Source organism: Acartia tonsa, chromosome 4, assembly GCF_053477335.1.
Source record: "Acartia tonsa isolate MP-2025a chromosome 4, ASM5347733v1, whole genome shotgun sequence".
Classification (NCBI taxonomy): Eukaryota; Metazoa; Arthropoda; class Copepoda; order Calanoida; family Acartiidae; genus Acartia; species Acartia tonsa.
The window spans coordinates 24,094,030-24,114,380 of NC_137263.1; the positions used below are offsets into that span (position 1 = coordinate 24,094,030).

General features: G+C 31.0%; 1 protein-coding gene across 1 annotated transcript; it reads left to right on the forward strand.

The window, feature by feature from the left end:
• Positions 1–11,091: 11,091 nt before the first annotated feature.
• LOC145316514 (G2/mitotic-specific cyclin-B2-like) lies at positions 11,092–18,889 on the forward strand. The gene is made up of 15 exons (XM_080157088.1): positions 11,092–11,282; positions 11,851–11,933; positions 12,389–12,441; positions 13,022–13,109; positions 13,399–13,441; positions 13,794–13,874; positions 14,018–14,091; positions 14,948–15,082; positions 15,764–15,833; positions 16,108–16,167; positions 16,378–16,459; positions 16,951–17,075; positions 17,787–17,849; positions 18,289–18,356; positions 18,662–18,889. The coding sequence occupies exons 1-14, from the start codon at positions 11,223–11,225 to the stop codon at positions 18,352–18,354; spliced, it is 1,083 nt and encodes a 360-aa protein (XP_080013214.1). The 5' UTR covers positions 11,092–11,222; the 3' UTR covers positions 18,355–18,356; positions 18,662–18,889.
• The last annotated feature ends 1,462 nt before the right edge of the window (positions 18,890–20,351 follow it).

Genomic DNA, 20,351 nt, shown 5'->3' on the forward strand with positions numbered 1-20,351 from the left:
CATAGAAAAATCAATTTAAAAGCAGTCGGACAAACATAAGGATACACTGCGCTATATAGTAGCTGTGCTATTAACAAGGATGACATCATTTATAAAAGCGAATATCAGAAACGAAATAAGTTCTTTGAAAAAAAAACTCTTTGTTTATTAGAAGCGAAGTTACTCGATAATTCACTTTGTCTGTCCGTCAGTCAATAAGTACATGACATTATAGGGAAAATTCGATTTACTTAGCTAATTCAATGATGTTTCCTTACATAAATATGAAACAGTGAAAAAGTATAGAACATCAATGAATGTCCAACTGCTTTAAAGCAGCTTTCACGCAGCTTTTGTTTACTGATTTCCACATATCTTTGTTGTCTTTGGTCTGATTTTCAAAATAAGATTTTATATTATTCTAATTGTTTTTGTTTTCGTAGATTATAGGACATTTAGCTTTTTATTTAAGACAGATTGCTGTTTTTTCATAAGTTAAATCTTTTAAAGATCACCCTAAATACAACTTACTTTGTCAGTCATGCAGATGCAACAAAAGACATGTAGATATGTGAAGGTTTCGTGAATTTCTATCATTATTGATTTTGTCTATTATTTTGTTCTACTTAGACGTTTATATATCCATCATATACTTCTGGATGTTGTCATCCTTGTTTATTATATGTTTTGCTCTGACTTTTGTCTGCTGATAATCTTTAACTGACATAGAATGATTTATTGTAGGTTTTAGATAAAACCATGATGTATTATAGGATCAAGAAAAAAATCATTTTAATATAACTGCAAAAATTTCTGCGGGGCTTTCCTATACCCTGCTAAACCTAAATTGGAGAATACAAATTAAATATGTCAGACCAATAGGTCATTTAGAAAGTGAAACTATTTCACATTTTTGAGTGACACTTTTATCAAAAAAAGGTTAAATTTGTAAAAAAGAAAGTGGTCAAAATTTTTAACGTATGAACTAAAATCAAGGAATACACGGTATTGTTAAATGCGAAACTTTTTAAAATTAAAGGTGGTTCTGTCCGCACGTCAATACGTCCGTCAATACAACCTTAATGGATAATAATTTGGTTGATTTTGGCATGTTCTAAACATCCTATTGTTTTATAAACTTTACAAGATAATATTTAATAGTTAGGTAGCAGCATAGCATTTCATAATCATAACCGTTTTAGATATGATGTTTTTTGTTTTTGTTGTTTTCATTAAAAAAATATTTGGTTTAATTATAATTATGTTCACAATGTTATAAGCGTTATAAGCTTCTTTGGGCGTAATCTCTAGAGGCTAGGGGTGAAACCACTAGATATTATTTATTGGGCTTTGAGATTTTATATTAGAATTGTTCTAAACTAATTGTGAGATAAGTCATAAGAAAGGTAAAGATAAGAAATAAATTAATTTTATCATTTTATAATTTTACATTATTTTAATGTAACTTTTTTCCCTTCAGAATTTTTCGTTGCTGATTCCTAGAAAATTTGCAAGAAATTGTCAAATTGCCCCCCACCCCTCCCTCCACTTCCATAAACATGTGTGAATCATTACTGTACAGTAATGCATTGTAAACAGGGATATGGCGTCTGAAGAATGATAATTTTAATCAAGAACGTCAAAGGTAAGTGAGTAATGGTGGTATTCCCCCTCTCCCCCCAAAAAAGTTTTTATGTTATTTAGCCCAATAATGTATTTGAGATGCCAATTGTAGATGTCCTAGTTAGTGATAAAACTTCTTAACAAGTCAATAGTTGGTCTGTCAGGAATGCTACTAAATATAAACAGTGAAGAATAATAAATATCTAAAAGTTGAGTGCAAGACTAGCTTTTTTGTTGATAACCAAGTCTAAGGTTAAACATTAAATAGCTTATGAAAGGTATAATATGACAACACCACATCCAACATTCACAATAAATTATTCATTTCTAAAGTTTCCACTTCTTTACAAACTTAACAATTTAGTTTTTTTGCAAATATTAGCATATATTAGAATAGGTTAGCAGACAATTTTTTTGGTTATCATATCTTAGAATTGAGGATATAAATTAAAAAGCAAGGATGGCAAAATTCATAAAAGCAAAGCTTTAAAACGGTAGAACAAACGATCATTAACACTTGTAATGTATAGTGTCAGTACTAAATAATTAGAACTGTCTAAATTAACGAAAAGAGCTAACTGTTACGGACGGACAACTCTAATTATAGAAAAGACTTGCGTTTAAAAACTGATTTTTATTTACTATTAGCTTCACCCCTATCATAAATAGCAACGTAGATCATGTGAGGGTTGAAGGTTTGTAAAAAGCACAAAATCTACCAACCACCAATACCAAGCTTTTCTTAAATTATACTTTTTTTAGTACGCATGATTATCATATACTTTTTTTGTTTTTAAGTGTACGTTATCTTGATTAAAGTGAAGTTAATCTCTAATTCGCATTGTCCGTCCGGAAAGCTATTATTTTTCCGGGTACTGTTTCCTATAGACAGCTGAAATTCTATTATGAAAATTTCACTTAAACCTCCTTTTTATATTTTACTCGGTCCGTTGGTCTGTCTGTCATGCTCTAAAGGTGATTTTCTTGGCTGTAATCAGAAACAAAAATTAAAAATTAGTGTCCATCGGTCTGTTTAGAGAAATGTAACAAATTTTTTAAATATCCTTACAATTAAACGTTATTCAAAAAAGTTTTTGTTTGGATTTTGAATTGTGTACTTATTTCCATAAATAGCTTGAAGACTATAAACATATGTTCTTTTTTAGAAGCGAATCTACTCCAAAATTAACTTTGTCTGTCTTTCCGTCAGTCAGTCCGTAACAATATTGGTGAATATAGATGTATAAACAAATGCCAGTGTTGGATGTATTATTGACAGTATAAATGATATTATTTTAGATGTAAGTTTGCCAGGGGAATCGATTTATTGTCATTTACACAGTCAATATTCAGTTTGCCATAAATACATCTATTACACTGGCGAAAATACATACACTGTAAATTTGCTGGATATGTAAATGGCAGTCCCCCGGTCTGTCAGTCATGCTGCAAAATATAAATATTACTAAATATAAAAATACATGTGAAAGGTTTCGTGATTTTTCCACTTAATATATTCTTGATTCAAACATCTACTTTTTAAATCACATTATCCTTATTCCCATACATAATGTGAGCGGGATGTTTTCATCCTTGTTTTACACTCAATATACACATGTACATTTGTGCAACCTTTTTCGATTAACAGACACAAAAATCACATAAGTTAACAAAGTTGAATTGATATAACAGTATCTTATCATACAGTAAGAATGAAAAATGTCACTGTGTAATTATTGTATTACATAGACTGTTTATAACTTGAGAATAAGGACGTGCAGCTATGGAATTTTCTTGAAGTGACGTATAGTAAAACGATATGCCATACCCAAATTATAAAGCAGCTGAACAACTAAGAATGGCGGATTAATAATCTGTTAGTTTTTATGTAATATTTTATCGTTAGCCATTTTTAAACTTATTTTTTTTTCATCTGTACAGTATGTATGATTACCAGACTTAATTCGCCTATGTAGATGTTTTACTTATACCTTGCTAATCATTGCATTGGTTCCATTAATTTCTTCTTTTAAATAAGCTTTATTTAGGTTCTGTAAAGATTATTATATATTTTTTGGACAAAATATTTTGTCTATAAATTCATATAAATACGCAAAATTCAAGTGGTTTACCGTTTTTTTTTAGGTTGAATACTTCTGGGGCTCTGAGCCCCATATATCACTGGGTATCATGACCTATCAATATATTTAATTAATATCATTGATTGTTAAGATTATGCTTTAAAAATGTCTAGGATGGGCGGACAAGCAAAGTTATATAGAACATAACTCCATATATATTATACAACCATGTATAACTTAAATACATATCAACTTAAACGGCTTTACTTAATCTGATGATGAATCTTATAAACTCATTTCCATTCTTAATTTCCTGTCCTTTCTTACACTCATGAATATCATAAATATATGTATATGCATGTATTTATATGAGCTGGGTTCTTTAGGTTTGTGCTAATCTTGTTATTTTTAAGCAATTTATATTTCACGACTTTCAGAAATCATCGGATGTAAGGTATTTTTAAAGGTGAATGGCTGTAAAAATCAATGTTTTGGTAACTAGTAAATGTTGTAGATTAATTAAACTGATACTTTCCTCTCTTTCCCTGAGTGATGGAAGCTAAGCTTTGTGAAACTCGCTGTGAGTATTTGAATAAACTACAAATCATCTTTTTATTCCATTAAAAATGTAAAGTAAATATTGAAACATGTTAAAGTGACAAGACATTCCCCCGTCTCCAGGAAACTAGGATTAATAGGCTCCATAATATTCCTCTCATTTGCTTCACTTTATGGTCTATTATTTTTATATATTTATATTCATATTTAGCATTAACTCCGTCAACAATATTAATGTATATAAAGGGAAATACTTACACATTCTGAATCTTACTAATTGTTTTTATTAAATACATGCCGCTGAATCCCTAGCATCTAGGGGCATTGTTGGGGGAAAGAAATTAGTCTGAATCTAATATAACTTATAAGCATTACCAGCAGACTAGCCTTTTTTAATATCTTTGGCTTCTAACATAGAGCATTTCTGCTATGACTACTCACACAAAAATATTAAAGAGCTGTCACTGTACAAAAGAAGAAATTATGCACTTTCACACAAAGTGCCTTTTTGATTCCTGAAACCCTCCCCCTCCATTTAATTTTTAAATAAATGAAAAATAAAAGGGGAGGGTAATTTTTGGTTTGTTTATTAATAACTTCAGGTCAGTTTAAGTTAAGTTAGGTAAATTTGGGTACTGGGTAATCCCGCAGGGTTAATGCCATACTCAGGTAGTAAGCTAGGGAACTAACATAACAATCTTATTTTCAATTATTTATAGAATTAAGTTGGGGGGGGGGGGGGGGGGCGGGGTGTATCAATGTTCAATAGACAATTTTTGTGAAAGGAGCAGAAATTATTATTCTAGTCTAACTGGTTGGTTGACAGTGTCTGTAAAGAATAATCATTCTTTTCTTATACACATTGTCATTTATTAGTAATAAATGGCGGCTGCAACTATAACTTCTATGGGCTCTTATTCAATGGGCTGGGAAATGGCATAAAAATGGACTAAAACCATCACAAGATTCTAATCTATGTATAAAAAAACCTAAAACCATATAACAGTTTTCGATGACTTAAATCTGAAAACAAAATATCCTAAAACCACCATTTAATGAAACCTTAAGCTTTAGACAATATACCTTTATACAATAGGATAGAATATCTCTTTCATTATTCTCAGCAGTGCAGCGGTATGTTGTTGATGCCCTACTTAAAGATAATTTCCATTAAAAATTATGTTGCATGGATGGGCTAAGACATGACTAAAATATTATTTTTTGGTTCACTGCAGGCCTAAAAGTGGCTTTTTGGTTCACCATCCCAGATAAAAGAGCAAGTATTGGTTTGTGTAAATTTGTTCGAATGATTCCTGGTCCAAATGAGTATTTTTACTTCATCAATCTTTCATCTATGGGCACTTTGTGGCTTTTTATGTTGGATAGCATTTTTTTGATGAATTTACGGCTCACACACACACACACACACACACACAAACGTACCCCGGGGTGCCAAAACAATACTAAAATATTTGCATTTTAGGAAATAAAGCTTGCCAAAATTTAGCAAGGATTTGTTTCAAATTAGCATTTTGTGTTGCTCAATTTTGTGTTGATATTTTAACATGTTGGTGAAAAACTACAGTTATATCAGGTTTTGCACACTAATAAACAAGTTCAAGGATTTGCATTATTGCGGAAATTTAATTTGCACGATGTTATCAAATTTTATAGATTTTTAAGATATTTACAAATTTTGATTATTTATTGTATAAAACGGTATAGGTGATATTATTTTATCTCTCGGCTGCTATTACATTTACAGATAAGCATAAACTATAAAACAGAAGTTGACCGACCAAACTGTCTCCATTGTCAAAATGTATGATCAATGTATTGTCAAATGGGCATCTAATATATATTTCATTTTGTCCGAACTTTGCTTTTTCTGTTTTTAAAAGAAAAGCTTTTCCAGTATGGCTTCGAAACCGACTTATATCCGCTTGATAAGAAGAGTTTCTGAGCCATACTAAAAAATCATGTATAGCATTAAATTTCAGGCCTGTGTGTCCTATCGATTTCAAACTTGTCCGGATGATTTCTTTGACAGTAACGTTTAATTTAGAAAGAGTAGCAACTATACAACCATTACTTTATATTTGTCCATTTCCGCTTGTCTGGTTCGTTAGCTTCGCTTTTAAAGTTGTTACTTGTTTTGTATTACAAGCAATATAAATTGCAGAGGAGCTTCAAGTCTAATAAAAAGGAAAAATATACATTTCTGTTGTTTCAACATTTTGATGATGAACTGCAAATTCTCCTGGGAAGGTTTTATTTCCTCAAATTTAAACTTTTTTCTTTCAAATTTAAATCAACAGAGAAAGAAAAGGAAGATTATACTAAATGCAGAGTATACAATATGAATATATTTTATTCTATTTAACTTAGGAAGGGAAAATAGTACAAAAAGACTTACGCTTACCTACAGAAAGATATTTTAGACATAAAATAATATAGAATTATTTTATTTTATTTAGAGGAGAGACCAAGGATGATCACGCGCCTATAAGCAGCAAAAATTTGGCTCCTCTTTAATGTTTAAACTTTAATATACAGCATATTTAAAATATTCAATAGTAAATTCACTAATTGAGGCTTCAGCGCATATTAATTTAATCTTTTGACATCTTACCAACTTTCCACGAAATTAGCTTCGCTTCTAAATCTAATAATTGCAAGATATTTATTTTATGAGTTAGAATTTCAATTTAAGAGTTGACATAAAAAACTCTGAAGCTAAGCCATAAATCTAATTAAAAATTTGCTTGCCTGGTTTACCTTTTTATATTGCTTTGCCAATAAAATTATTTAATGCTTTCCAAAAATTCTGCAAAATTGCAACCTAAATATTTTATGCTAATATTTTGTAAAAAGAAAAAAAGAAGATATTTTAATATATCCAGTCAAGAATTTATAAGTTCGAAGTTTTATCTATTCTCTCTTTTGTAAGTCACTTGGTATGAATTTATTGCAGTACATGCATAATGATTCTAAATTTAAGAGTAAAAATGAATTCCTTGACCAAAAAAATTTTACCATACCCAAGTTTCTTCCAATCAACGGTTTTATTGTCAATAGTTAGAATGATTGTTGCCAATAAAAATACTACGAAAATCATATATAAAAATTATATTTTTACAGGTTAAAAGGTACCAAAATTGTTTTAAGCCTTCCAAGATGATCATAAAACATCGGACATGGCGAGTTATGTAGTAGTAATTAAGGGATTTTTCACCAAAAACAAAATCAATTTCAACAGCAGCCAAGTGAGTAATCCAATCTTTCCATGGAGTCACCGACAGACTTTGTGAGTTTTGGAGTATTTTTGTTTGGAAAAAGGAGAGTAAGAGAAGACAAATAAAAAGATATCCAAAAGAACAAGAAAAGAGGGATAAGAAGAAGAGAGGTGTTTGAGAATATAAACATAAAGTTTGAAGAGAGGTATTAAAGGCTACTTTGGGACTAAAGTTTGTGCAGCTAGAGGCAAGCTCTAGAGCTCAGGCTATACTATGTGCATTATATGCATTTAACACAGAATAAATATCATCTAGATGGATATTAAGGTAGTCTTGCTATCTGCTAACTTAACATTATTGAGCTATTATTATTATTTAGTGCATTCACTCAAACCTTTTTTTTTAAACCAAAAAACTTCCCCATCTTAAATTTTTTTAAAGCATATTTCCACCCTTTGTATGTGTGGATATAACCCTGTAAACCCCATCCCGGCGGAGAACTATCCCTGCGGTGATCTTATACTCAACCTAACCTAGCCTAAACTAAGCATCAAACACATGTTTTTTCATCAAAAAGTTGCTTTTAGACCAAACGCAATATGAGGAAATTTTAATACTTACAATAAAAGAATGGCGCAGCTAAGTTAACATAGGATTGTTGGAGTGAAAATGCTTTAGCTTTTATTTATGGGAATTAAATTATGAAAAATAAAATTACACTTTTCTTTTTGAAAAAGTCTACCACAACCCATCTTTTTTCTTCATTTGATTATTCTTTGAAATAGCATCACAACAACTTAACATTACACTTTAAATCTTCTCGATAAGGCAACAAAAATATTAAAGTTAATTTCAAATCAAATTCATTTATAATATTTTCATTGATCTATAATCTTATATAAACATCTAATGCTAAAAAGGCCAATGTTAAAAAATAATTTAATAAATAATAATGTTTACTTTTAACGATAAATTTGGAGTAAAAAAAATGAATTGCAATTGCAAATAAGCTTTCCTAAATAAAACAATATTCTCTGTGAAAAGGGTTAACCTAACTTTTTTTCCTTCCCTTCTTCAAAACTTTATATGTCTCCTGAAACATGGAAAAGCGTATTAAAAAGTTTTGGAAAGGCTTTAAGAAAATGCATAGGCACAGGATAATAGCAAAAACATTCAAACTTGATTATTAAAGAGAAAAAAAAAGAGTTAAAGCTATCAAAATATTATTTCAATAAGATATAATCCTTTTGGATCTTGGACAAAGTAGCCTAGGACAAAGTAGCCTCCGGACAAAGTAGCCTCTAGGACAAAGTAGCCTCGGACAATGTAGCCTCCGGACAAAGTAGCCTCCTAAGGAAAGTAGCCTCCACTGTTAATAAAAGGACATGGCCACAGTGCTCGGCCCCTATAGCCTATAACCTAACCTAACCTAACCTAAAAATTGTAAATACAATATTAAAATTGTAAAAACAATATTGAAACTTAAATTTTTCTTAAATAAATGTCCTGAGGCTAACATAGGTTAGGTTAGATTAGGTTAGGTTAGGTTATAGGTTAGGGGGCCGAGCGCCCGCGGCTAGGCAGGCCAGGGGGCCGAGTGCTTTCCTTACGAGGCTACTTTATTTTGTTTAAATGTCCTGAGGCTACTTTGTCCTAGAGGCTACTTTATCCGGAGGCTACATTGTCCGAGGCTACTTTTTCCAAGATCCATCCTTTTTACTTAATCATTTTACCGTATGTATTTAAGAATCTGAATAGTCCTATGAATCATGAAATTCAACATGATTAGAATAGACTTATTGATTTTCAAGTAATAATTCTCAAAGTTTTACACTTTAAAGCTTATGCATCATTGTTATAGGAATCTTCAAAGCTGCGATCAAAGCTGTCCCATGCGGAAAGACATGTCATAAATGTAGAAAAAAATTTGGATTTGTAGCTAAGAAAATAAGTTAAATTTTTATTAAGAAATATATTCAAATTATTATATAGTAGAATCAGCTTCAATAAATAATAAATGTAATATCAAATTTATTATAAAGTTTAAATTTGCACAATATGTTAGTAGAATCCCTTACCCTTTCTGTGGGCTAATCTTGGCCCTCTCTAGAACTGTTTGATAATAATGTCGGTTTAAATAAACATGGATGACCAATTCCATGAGAGCGAATCTCTAAAATAAGAAGTATGAACAAACGAAGAATAACTCTTGTAGATTGGCAGCTAGCACTTTATAAGAAGAAAAGAATTTGTAAGTCTAAACCAAATTGTTCAAAATTGGGTAAATACGGGATACTGTACGAGGACAGAATGACAATTATAGGATTTAATTATAGAAATGCTTCGAATATAATATTGTACCTTATTGTCTTAGTAAACATTAATCCAAAAATAAGATGAATAGGATAAATATATCATACAAAAAGTTGTTACCAAAAAAGTAAATAATCATCATGTTTGCAGAACCCCCTCCTCCTCATTTTTTCTAAATAAGCCCCCACAGGGGAGGGGAAAAAGAGCGGCCCATTTTAAGTATTAGAGATATTGCCTATATGTTTTTAACTTTATAGCTCCTACTCAGTCTCTTCTATACAAAACTTTTAAATTTCTCTTCAAACTTTTTGAATAAAAGTTGAACACAAAGAAATGACTTTGAGAAATACTATGAGCAGAGCATTACTAAAATGGAAAGGTACAACTGAGAGGGGGGGGATGAATTAAAATCTTGCGGGAGGAGATATGTGCTCCCCATTCATCTTTTGTTGGATAAACAAGGAAGATTATTAACAATAGTGGTAACGAAGTTGTTTCTGTGGAGAAATAAAACTGTCCAAATTGTTTCTAAAGCAATTACAAAAAAACAGCAATGTAACAGGGAGAGTGAAGCTGAGAGGATTTTAGGCTACTTTATGTTTATAAATAAATCTGGGTATGGGTTTAGGCTATTTTTCTGGTACAATTTTTCGACTTGAAATTTGGAGAGATTGAGAAGACTGAAAGAGTAGTTTTGCCCTGCATAATCTTACAGTTTAACACTCCTACACAACTTATAGATTTGCTTCGTTACCTAAAAAGAATGAATATTGAAAAGACATATTTTTAACAATAAATGGTATGTTGAAATTTTTGAGCAGACCTCCCAAGATAAAAAAAAATACAGAAAGTTGGATAAAAAAAACAGCCGTACCAATAAAAGACCATGGGGCAAGAGACACAGTTTCAGCGATTTCAAATGGATGAAGGATGTCTTTAACTTCATTAAAAAAAATATTATTCTTCATACCCACTTCCCCTTGGTTTCTATTCTAAACTATTTTTTGTAAGGCCTGTACATCAACGAATGTTATTTACAGTGCATTATGTGCGTTTAAACCAATTGCATATTTTTAAAATATATATAAAAAATCCATTGATTTGGTAATAGTAAAATGTTGTACTTTCGTTTTACGGATCTGAAGTAACAGACAGATGAATATAAAAAATGTCTTAAGCCTTTCTTGAAAATTAACAGTATAATGATTTATAAATTAAATAACGATTAAGACTTTCAATTCATTTTATATAAGTTTAATACAAAATCGTGCGAAAAGGGTTAATTTGCCAAACAAGAAATGAACTATTTTGAAACCAGTTATTCTTATGTAAACATAAGTCAAAGCAGTTGAAATCTGACTACAGCAGATAACGTATCATTTTATAATATTTAATACATATTTCAATAAGTGCCTGAATAATAGTTTGAATAATGGCATTTAGGACTATTCTTGGTGAAAACAGAATACTGTCTGATCAAAATACTATTCAGGTTTGCTCTTTTTATTCATTCATTAATTGCAAATTGTTATAGATGCGTGTTCGCTTCACTTCAAAACTCTCGCTTTCACCCATTTTTTAAAATTTCCAGGAGGTAAAAGGCAACTAAAATTAAACTTTAACTTTCCTTTTCTTTATAATTGTAATATAGATATGTTCCTTATTCTATGCTTTATCTGGACTAAATTTACATCTACGCATCTATGACCGTTTTCGGTCTTGTTTACAATTATTTATGGTCCGCCTGTCTGTAATGGATAGTTTTGATCGTTAATCTAATTTAGAATTGTCCCATGAACTTTAATCTTTCCATTTTGTCTGAATCTTTTAGGTACTGACAACTCTATAACCAGTATCTAAACGTACGTATGTCTATTATAAACATGTTAATTTTTTAATGATTTCTTTAAATTAATTTGTATGTGATTTAATTGTCCGATCCGGAAATAAGCGAAGCAACGCTGTAATTATAAGTCTGATAACGTCGAAACGTCCAAAATATTTCCGCCATATTTTTATTAAGATATTAGGAGAATATCTACAGTTTATAACTCTTTCAGGTAGCCCGCAAAACTTTCAGCACTTTCAAGGGCGAGCCAAAGAAAATTAGTAAACCTAAGCTTTGTGAGAGTGTCTCTGAAACGTAAATATACATTTTTTAAAGCAGGGCTTTTCCATATTTCGGGTTGGTATGCGCGTCGTACCATAACTGATAGCTTTTAAGCATTTTTAGTTTGTTCTATAAATTTCATTCTTATGACACTTTTTTTTTGACTAGTTTGTACAATTCAAAATGTTAATTAATAATAATTATCCGATTGTCTTATTAAATATTAATTACAAGAATTATCATAGGTAAATTACAAGCTTAGGCCTTAAAGTCCATATTTTCCTGTTGTAAGTAATTTTTAAGTTAGATTAATATGGAACTTGTGTTCAGACTTCTTCACTAATGTTTCATATTAAATGCGATTAGTATACATTTTGTTTTGGTAAAATTGTACAAAGTAAAATGTTTTTTTTAAGTTACTCAAAGCTCACCTTTTTGTCTGTTATTTTGTTATGAATGATATAAATTAATAATTCTTTATTCTATAGAAAAGCTGAAGACTGTGATATCAGAGTTCAAGAATTACCACAGCCGCCTCCTGGTAATCAAATAATCACTCTATTTTAGTAAATATTCACCAGGCAATTTTTTTACTTTGCTTTTAACTTCTCGGCTGAATAAGAATATAACCAACTAACGAAATTGGTATTATCCTCTTAGAAATTTTTTTTTCAATTTTGAAAACTTGATTATCCCCCCCCCTGACAGCGAATTCTGGCCGCTGCGCTCGGCCCCCTAGCCTGTCTAGCCGCAGCGCTCGGCCCCCTTGCCTGTCTAGCCGCAGCGCTCGGCTCCCTAGCCTAAAACCTAACCTAATCTAAAATAGTTGTTCGTCGTTGTCGGGGGGGAGGGGGAGGTACTCAAATTTTCAAAATAGAAAAAAAAATTTCTAAGAGGATAACGCCACGAAATAAATTAATAATATTTGGGGGACAGATGTAGAGGTCTTCAATTTTACTATGTTTTGACTCCCAACGACAGCTGAAATTACATAGATTTTGATTTTTTTTTCCGTATTAATTTCGTTTTCGGTATAAGCTAAACTTCTCGTTCGTTTTCATTAGTTTTCTTAGTATAAAGTCTATTTTTTTTTGAGAAATATATATATTTACAAATTGTAGGCATACCCAATATTGATGATACAGAGGAAGTGACTAAAAATCCTCAATTGTGCGCGGAGTATGCTCCTTATTTATATTCATATTTGAGGTATTTTTTGTTGTAGCGGAGCTACTCTTTAATTTAAGTAATTTCTTCTGTCCGTAACGCTATGCTTTTCTTTTTTGTTGACAACTGAGCCTGAACATCTGCTATACAACTTTGTTCCTTTGTCTATCCATGTTTTTTGTGCTTCGCATTTATTGTCAGTCTTGTTATTCTAAAAGTAAAACTTTAAAGCTAATATTAGATTAATTATTTGGTTAATTAAGTATTCAATTATGCTTGTAAACTGAATTATTAATAACTGTAAGTTCTCTTGATTGATTTATGTGTTTAGGCAACTGGAGGGACAATTTCAAATACGGAAGAATTTTCTGCAGGTATTTCTTTAAATAATATGGTTTGCATACATTTTTCTCATATTTAATTTTTATGTAATTAATGACAATTTAAAGATATAAAGCTTTTCATATTTTCTAGCACTGAAACCTCTTAATTTTGAATTTTCTTTAATGGATTTGCTCGACTCCGCAAATAAAAAGTGGAGGGGTTGTGGGTTCTCTGTGAGAAATGCATTTTGATGGAATTTTTTTTCCTTTTTATTTGAAGAATTGGTATAACCCCTGTTTAAGACCAATACGATGTTTTCCTTAAATTCTTTTATTTATAAACTAAACAGTGACCTTATGGGCATGAAGTTAAAGGCCTATATTCATTATAGCGTTTTTTTAGGGTTTCCATATAAACGCGAGGATAAGAGGTATCCTTATTGACTGGTTGATTGAAGTTCATGCACAATTTAAACTTCTTCAGGTACTTTTACGAATAAAAGTGGTTAGACGGACAGATATTTCATACTTCAGACTAGTGGCGAACAAACTATTTTTATTTCATACCCAGGATTTTTTATTTTTAGTATATACATTTTAAGAATTATAATCCTACACTATTTGCAGGAAACTCTGTATTTAACAATTTTTCTGCTTGACCGCTACATGCAGCTCGATGGTATCAATGTCAAAAGAGATGGGTAAGTAAGACCTTTGAAGAATTTTACTTGGGAAACTTTTCTGAAAACTGGAGTAACTTCGCACTTTTCATTAGTTAAATATCTTTTGTTTTAATGGCCTCTGGGTAATATTTTTAATTGTCGAAAAAAAATTTATGTTGTATAAATAAGGATTGGTTTGTACAAACCTACATTGATGAATTCTTCCATCCATAATTTATATTTACAAAAGTGAGGGTACATTAATTTTGTTTCATTTTTGACTTTAAAGAATATATCATTTTTAAACCTTGTGGATTTAGTTCTTTTTAAATATAAAAAAAATATATTTTCAAAGAAAATTAATTTTTAAAAGCGAAGCTCTTCTATAATTAGGGTCGGTCCGTCCGTCCATCCGAGATAGATAGCTTTTATTCGTTAATTTAGGCATGTTAGAATTGTCCTATCGATTTCAAACTTTGCATGATGATTCCTGTAGTAGTTGGGCACGATTTAGAAAGCGTAGCAACTCTATAATCATTACTAGAATGTCCGTGCGTCCATTTTAAACATGTCCATTTTTCTACTTTTTTAACAACAAATTTTTAAGTGATCTAATTATCCGTTTGATTTGATTTTTGGTATATTGATTCCTGGGACAACAAAGAACAATATTATAAGCGAAGCAACTCTATAATCAAGTCCTAAAGATGTAAGTATGTCCATAAACATTATCATTTATCAAGCAGTTTTTCAACAAATATACTTACAATTTTGCTTCGACTCTTCTGATTATTCAATTAAGACACTATACAAGTGTTAATGTCCGTTTGTCCTACCGTTTCAGTGCTTCGCTTTTATGGATGTTTTCATCCTTGTTTAATGTATGACTATGCAGGTATCAGTTGGTTGGTGTAACGGCTATGTTTACAGCCAGCAAGATAGAGGAGATGTATCCACCGGAGATTAGAGACTTTGTATACATCACTGATAACTCTTATTCAGCTGCACAAATTAGACAAACTGAGCTGAGGTAAAGTATAATAAATAAATGTTAAAGTATAGATGTATATTGTATAACCTAGGCTGCCTCCTGGTTCTAATGATGGGGGGTCATTTTTCGTCTTTTAAATTGCTTTCTGAGCCGGCATTTGACCTAAGTTCCCACATAGACTTTGCACTCGGTTGACAAATGCTGTCGCAATTTGTCAGATTATGATCACTCAACCTTCCCTGAGATGCCCTAGGGTTGTAAGGGGGAAGATTTGTAGGAAGTTAGGATTCTACTAATCAAGCAGCTCTAACCATGCTTTCCCTCATCCATGCTCCTCGTATGAGAGTGCCATTAATTAGGGTGGCTTAATATGGAACACCTGCCAAAACTCTAGGCCAGGGTGATGTAATAATTGAGTAGCTTCCACGAGAATTGCGGGTCAGCTTGTAATGTAACATAGAATACAATCAGCTGAGCGCGAAGCTTACCAATCTAAGATTGGCCAAAGGATTCTTACTTCCAGTCTCCGTGTGCATCTGAGTCCTAACTTCAGAGAATCATGGCTACAACAACAACAACCTAACAGGTCCTTTTTTTGCCGCAACACAATTCGGAGCATTTTGGAATTTTTATCCTTACCTCCCTTTTTCCCTTATGTTTTTTATGGCTTTAAAGTATACCTGTAGAGTTGAGAATTTTTCATCTGAAACTTTATTATAGGATTTTAACTGTTTTGAAATTTGGTGTGAGTCGTCCTTTACCTCTACATTTTCTCAGAAGATATTCTAAGGTAACTACTTTTTAAACCTGTATTTTCAGGAATGTGGGATTAGCTAGGATTGGTCTATTCTGGTATCCAAATTTTTTTGTTTTCTCTCATTCGCTTGCTCAAACTTTTGGTACTACTTTTAGTTAATATTGGTTGGTTAGATTTTCTCTATCTATAATTTTGAGGTATTTGAGAATTTCTTATTTAAAATAATTTAACGTCTATTGTCAAATATCTGATTTTATATATATATTTAGTTTTGTTTATTATATTCAGTTTTGTTTATTATATTCAGGCAGGAGATGTTGACATTCTACAGCATACACTTGCCAAATATTTAGTTGAACTTGCTCAGGTTTGATTGGTTTGTTCCCTATTACATACATTTGTACCACTATTTTAGATTTTAATTACTTTAATAGATTGAAGGAATTACGAACATTTAAAACTGTTTTTTTTTTAAATTTTAAGTTTTATATTTGAAACCTGTATTGAATTACTTGGGATTTAGTGAACAATGTACATACGCCTTACATCTCAAATTTTAACACTAATTTTGTTCTAGGTGGAATATGATTTGGCTCATTTGAATCCATCTCAACTATCTGCTGCTTCATTGTATCTTTCCTTATTACTTCTTACTCCAGGTATATTATATTAAAGAATAATATCCTAACAAGGATGACAACATCCATAAGTAGCAAAGCTAAAAAATTATGATTGTATACCAGGAAAAAATATTATAAAGCAGTTCATATAATAAATATTGATATTGGTAAAATAGGGAAATCATCACACCTTTAAAATCACGCAACCTTATAATCATGAAAACTTAAAAATCTAGGAATTGATCTAGCACCGCAATTAATAGACAAATCTTAAGGAAACTTGATGTAAATATGTAGAACATGAGCATTCTCAATCCCTGATAATTTAAATTGATAACCGCCAATCCTAAATAGGAATTGAGAAAACCATAACCTAAAAAATCTAGGAATCTATCTAGCACCCCAATTAATAAATAAAATATTAATAAAACTTTCTAACAAGAGATTTTAAGCGTTAGACCCTCTATTCTAAAGTCTCTTAAAATTTAAAGCATTTATTACCTCTTTTGCTTAAAATGTATCATTTTCAGAACCCAAACTGGAAGTCTGGAGCACAACCTTGGAATGGTACAGCCAATACAAGAAGCACCAGCTGTTGCCCATTATTTCAAAGCTAGCGGTTCTTGCTCATAATGCCTCTTCAAGTAAATTAAAGGTATAATTTTGCTAATGTTCATTCTTGCAAGGTTGACTTAGTATTTGAAACCATGTCTTTTTCTCCAGTTTCCTTTAAATGCATCCACAATCTTTTCCCCCTTTTTTTTTTGTTTGTTACAAATATTTTTTATGTTTTTTCTTACGATGACAAAATTCCCTTAACCTGTTTGAATTTTGTCTTAACACATATATATTTTATTAAGAAATACAGCTAATTAAGTTGTGTATCAATATGGGTTTGAACTCTTTATTAATAAACATTTTTATTTTGATTTTAAATCTTTCTAAAACCAGATATTATTTCCTATAAGGCGGTAAGAGATATAAGTTTTCCGGAATTTTAATATAGGGAGTAGATTTGAAATCTGCATCAAATTTTAAGGATTTTTTATAAAATTAATTTTTTGTAAAATTCTTTATCTAAAAGCGAAAATACATTTTAAGTTAATTAATGTTGACCAATAGGATAGGTGGATTTTAAACTACCTGCGCTCTAATTGGTTGAATGATGTACGACATCCAATCAGAGCGTAGATTTTTTAAATCCACCAATCACAGATGCCAAAATTAATTAACTTAATTTGTATTTCCGCTTTTAGATAAAGAATTATACAAAAAACGAATTTTATAAAAATTCCTTAAAATTTGATGCAGATTTCAAATCTACTCCCTACATTACAATTCCGGAAAACTTATATCTCTTAATAAGGCGGTGTTCAAGAAGTACTGCAGCAGATCCAAGCTGAAGATTGCCCTGCTTCCAGAATTACAGGTACTAAATGTTCCCAGTTAATTTATTTAAAAATTTAGGTGTAAGGGGGGGTGTGGGGTTAATGCAACCATCTCGTTATCAAGGATTAAATAGCACTTAGAATTCGAATTTCGATCTGAAATATTGCATAGGTCTAATTTCCCTAAATCGAACAAAAAGTTGAAAAAGTAACGGCTGGCGGCTCAGCCTGAAATCTGAAATCTTTTCATATGCATCAGGGAAAAGGGAATGTAATTTGACTTACCAATTTTAGGTGAAATTTTCCTCAACACTGTTTTCTCCCCCCCCCCCCTTACCCACTTCCCTTTCAGTTACACCAAAAAAACAATTTTTACTCCAACAAAATATTTAATTTTCGGCAATTTCAAATGGAAAGAATTGGCTGAACAGCACCCCCTGATTATGCATATTTGATAGATGTAAATTGTTATATTTGCAGGGAGCCAGAATAAAGCTGATTGGCAAGGAGGAATTACCAGGCATGAAAATGAATTCTCCCAAGTAGATGTGAGTATTTTTGTTAAGAGACTTTTAAAAGAGCAGTTTCTTTTTATTTTAATGCATTATGTTATTGCATAGTATTAACAGCAATTAACAGCATTCAATCAGTCTGATAAAATTCCTGTGATTGCAAACCCTTTTAGAATTTACTTTGGCTTTGTGAATTTCGAAATTTTTAATCCATGTATGAATAATCATTTTTAAATAGCTTTCTTTAAAAGTTGTCTTAAGGTCTTGCAGTTATGGATAGAGCTACTTCTCATTTGTTATATAATATGCGCGTTGTTTATTCTAATGGATATTTTATTTAGATCGTTGTCAAAGATAGTCAGTCATTTTTTCAACAGATGAAATCCAAGAAAAATTTAGTCCTTAGTTAAAATTGTATTATGACAATAGTAACTTAAACTTGTTACAGAGATGTATCTATTTATGAATATTATTGACTTTTATTGGTTTATGATGTAATTTTTACAATAAAGTATTCCCTATGTACATATTGTTTTTTGAGTATATATAATAAATATTCTTTGAATTTTCATATTTCTATAAGATCTAAAGTTTTCATTTCATATTTTAAAGTTTGATTTCTGTTTTGCTACTGTTTTGTCTAATTGTATCCTAATTTAGGTGGTTATTTAGGTGGCGAATTTAAGGATCTGTACGGCTGTTCGTAACTAGTAGTTCTTTTAGAATTGTCATATCGATGTCTACCTTTAGACGTTGATTCCTGTAAAAGTTGGGTACAATTTCGAAACTATAGCAAAACTTTACGTCCCTTCAAAACCTGTGGACTAAATTTTTTTGAAAACTACTTTTTCTGCGTTATAATAATCCTATTGATCTGGTTTTAGAACATTGATTCCTACAACAAGGTACACTATTTAAAACAAATTTTCAAGTCTTAAAAATTGTGTATCAATTATACAGCAAGTTCATGTAGAAAACCTTTAGATTAATATTCTACCAATGTTCATGTTCGTTTGTTCTACAGTTTTATTTCTAAGCTTTTAATAAACATCATCGGCTATTATGTCATATGGATATGATAAGCGCCTTTTTTTTCAATTATATCATTTAAAACTATTCATTAAAAATTAATGGTCCAACATTATATATTTTTATGGTATATATTTATTTCCTCTTGATGTTATTTCAAAATTTTACTAAATAGTTACGAAGACTGAAGGTATTATTTTAATTATAAAAGTTGTCCAAGAATGACATTATTTGAAGATTTATGTGCATAATATTCCCTCTACCTATGGGTACAATATACCTACTACAGTGTATATATATCTCTAGTCCCACTGGGATTCTATATAGGATGCTGTACTACCCTCCCCTTATAGAATAGCTCTTGGCTATTCAAACACAAACATAAACAAGGATTTGGGATCTATATCCTTTCTATATTTCAACTGAGATAGAATAGAAGTTACAAAGTCGACTCTTGTTTTCAAGTTTAACTTACAATCAAATATGAAATGGGACTGCAATGGCGTGCACATAGATTATTTAGGGGGTTGAAAAGGGGAAGTTAGGTACTTCCAAATTCATTAGCCCCTCTTTACTCCCCCTTTCCATAAGGGATCAGTTTTGTGAGATAATAATTCTCAAATGCCTTGTCGAAGTTAAGGTGTTGGTAAATCTAAATGCTTTATAAGGGAAAACTAAACTATGAAAAACTAATCTATCCTTTAGAGAAACTAACCTCTACAAGCTCTTTTTCGAAGGGGAATAGAGGGGGTTCGAAATAGCATAAAACATTACCAGGACTCTAATTATTAAATAAATCTGAAAACTTTTTATACACCTATAAGAAGCTTTACTGTAAAGATTATCTATTTCGGTTAGCGGTTACAAATTTTTTTTGCTATAAACCCACATAAACATCCTGCTACTTTTGAATAAGGATATTGTTAACTTTCTACAGCCTATCACATTTCAGCTTAAATAATCCTGTTTGCGTAGAGCTGATATTGGCTTCGGGATGTTCAA

Bases quoted from the DNA above. Each gene is read 5' to 3' on its own strand.
- LOC145316514 (XM_080157088.1), top strand. From the start codon at position 11,223: ATGGCATTTAGGACTATTCTTGGTGAAAACAGAATACTGTCTGATCAA. The intron at 13,875-14,017 runs GTACTTTTACGA...CACTATTTGCAG, and splicing joins CACAATTTAAACTTCTTCAG to GAAACTCTGTATTTAACAAT. The intron at 15,083-15,763 runs GTAAAGTATAAT...ACTTTATTATAG, and splicing joins ATTAGACAAACTGAGCTGAG to GATTTTAACTGTTTTGAAAT.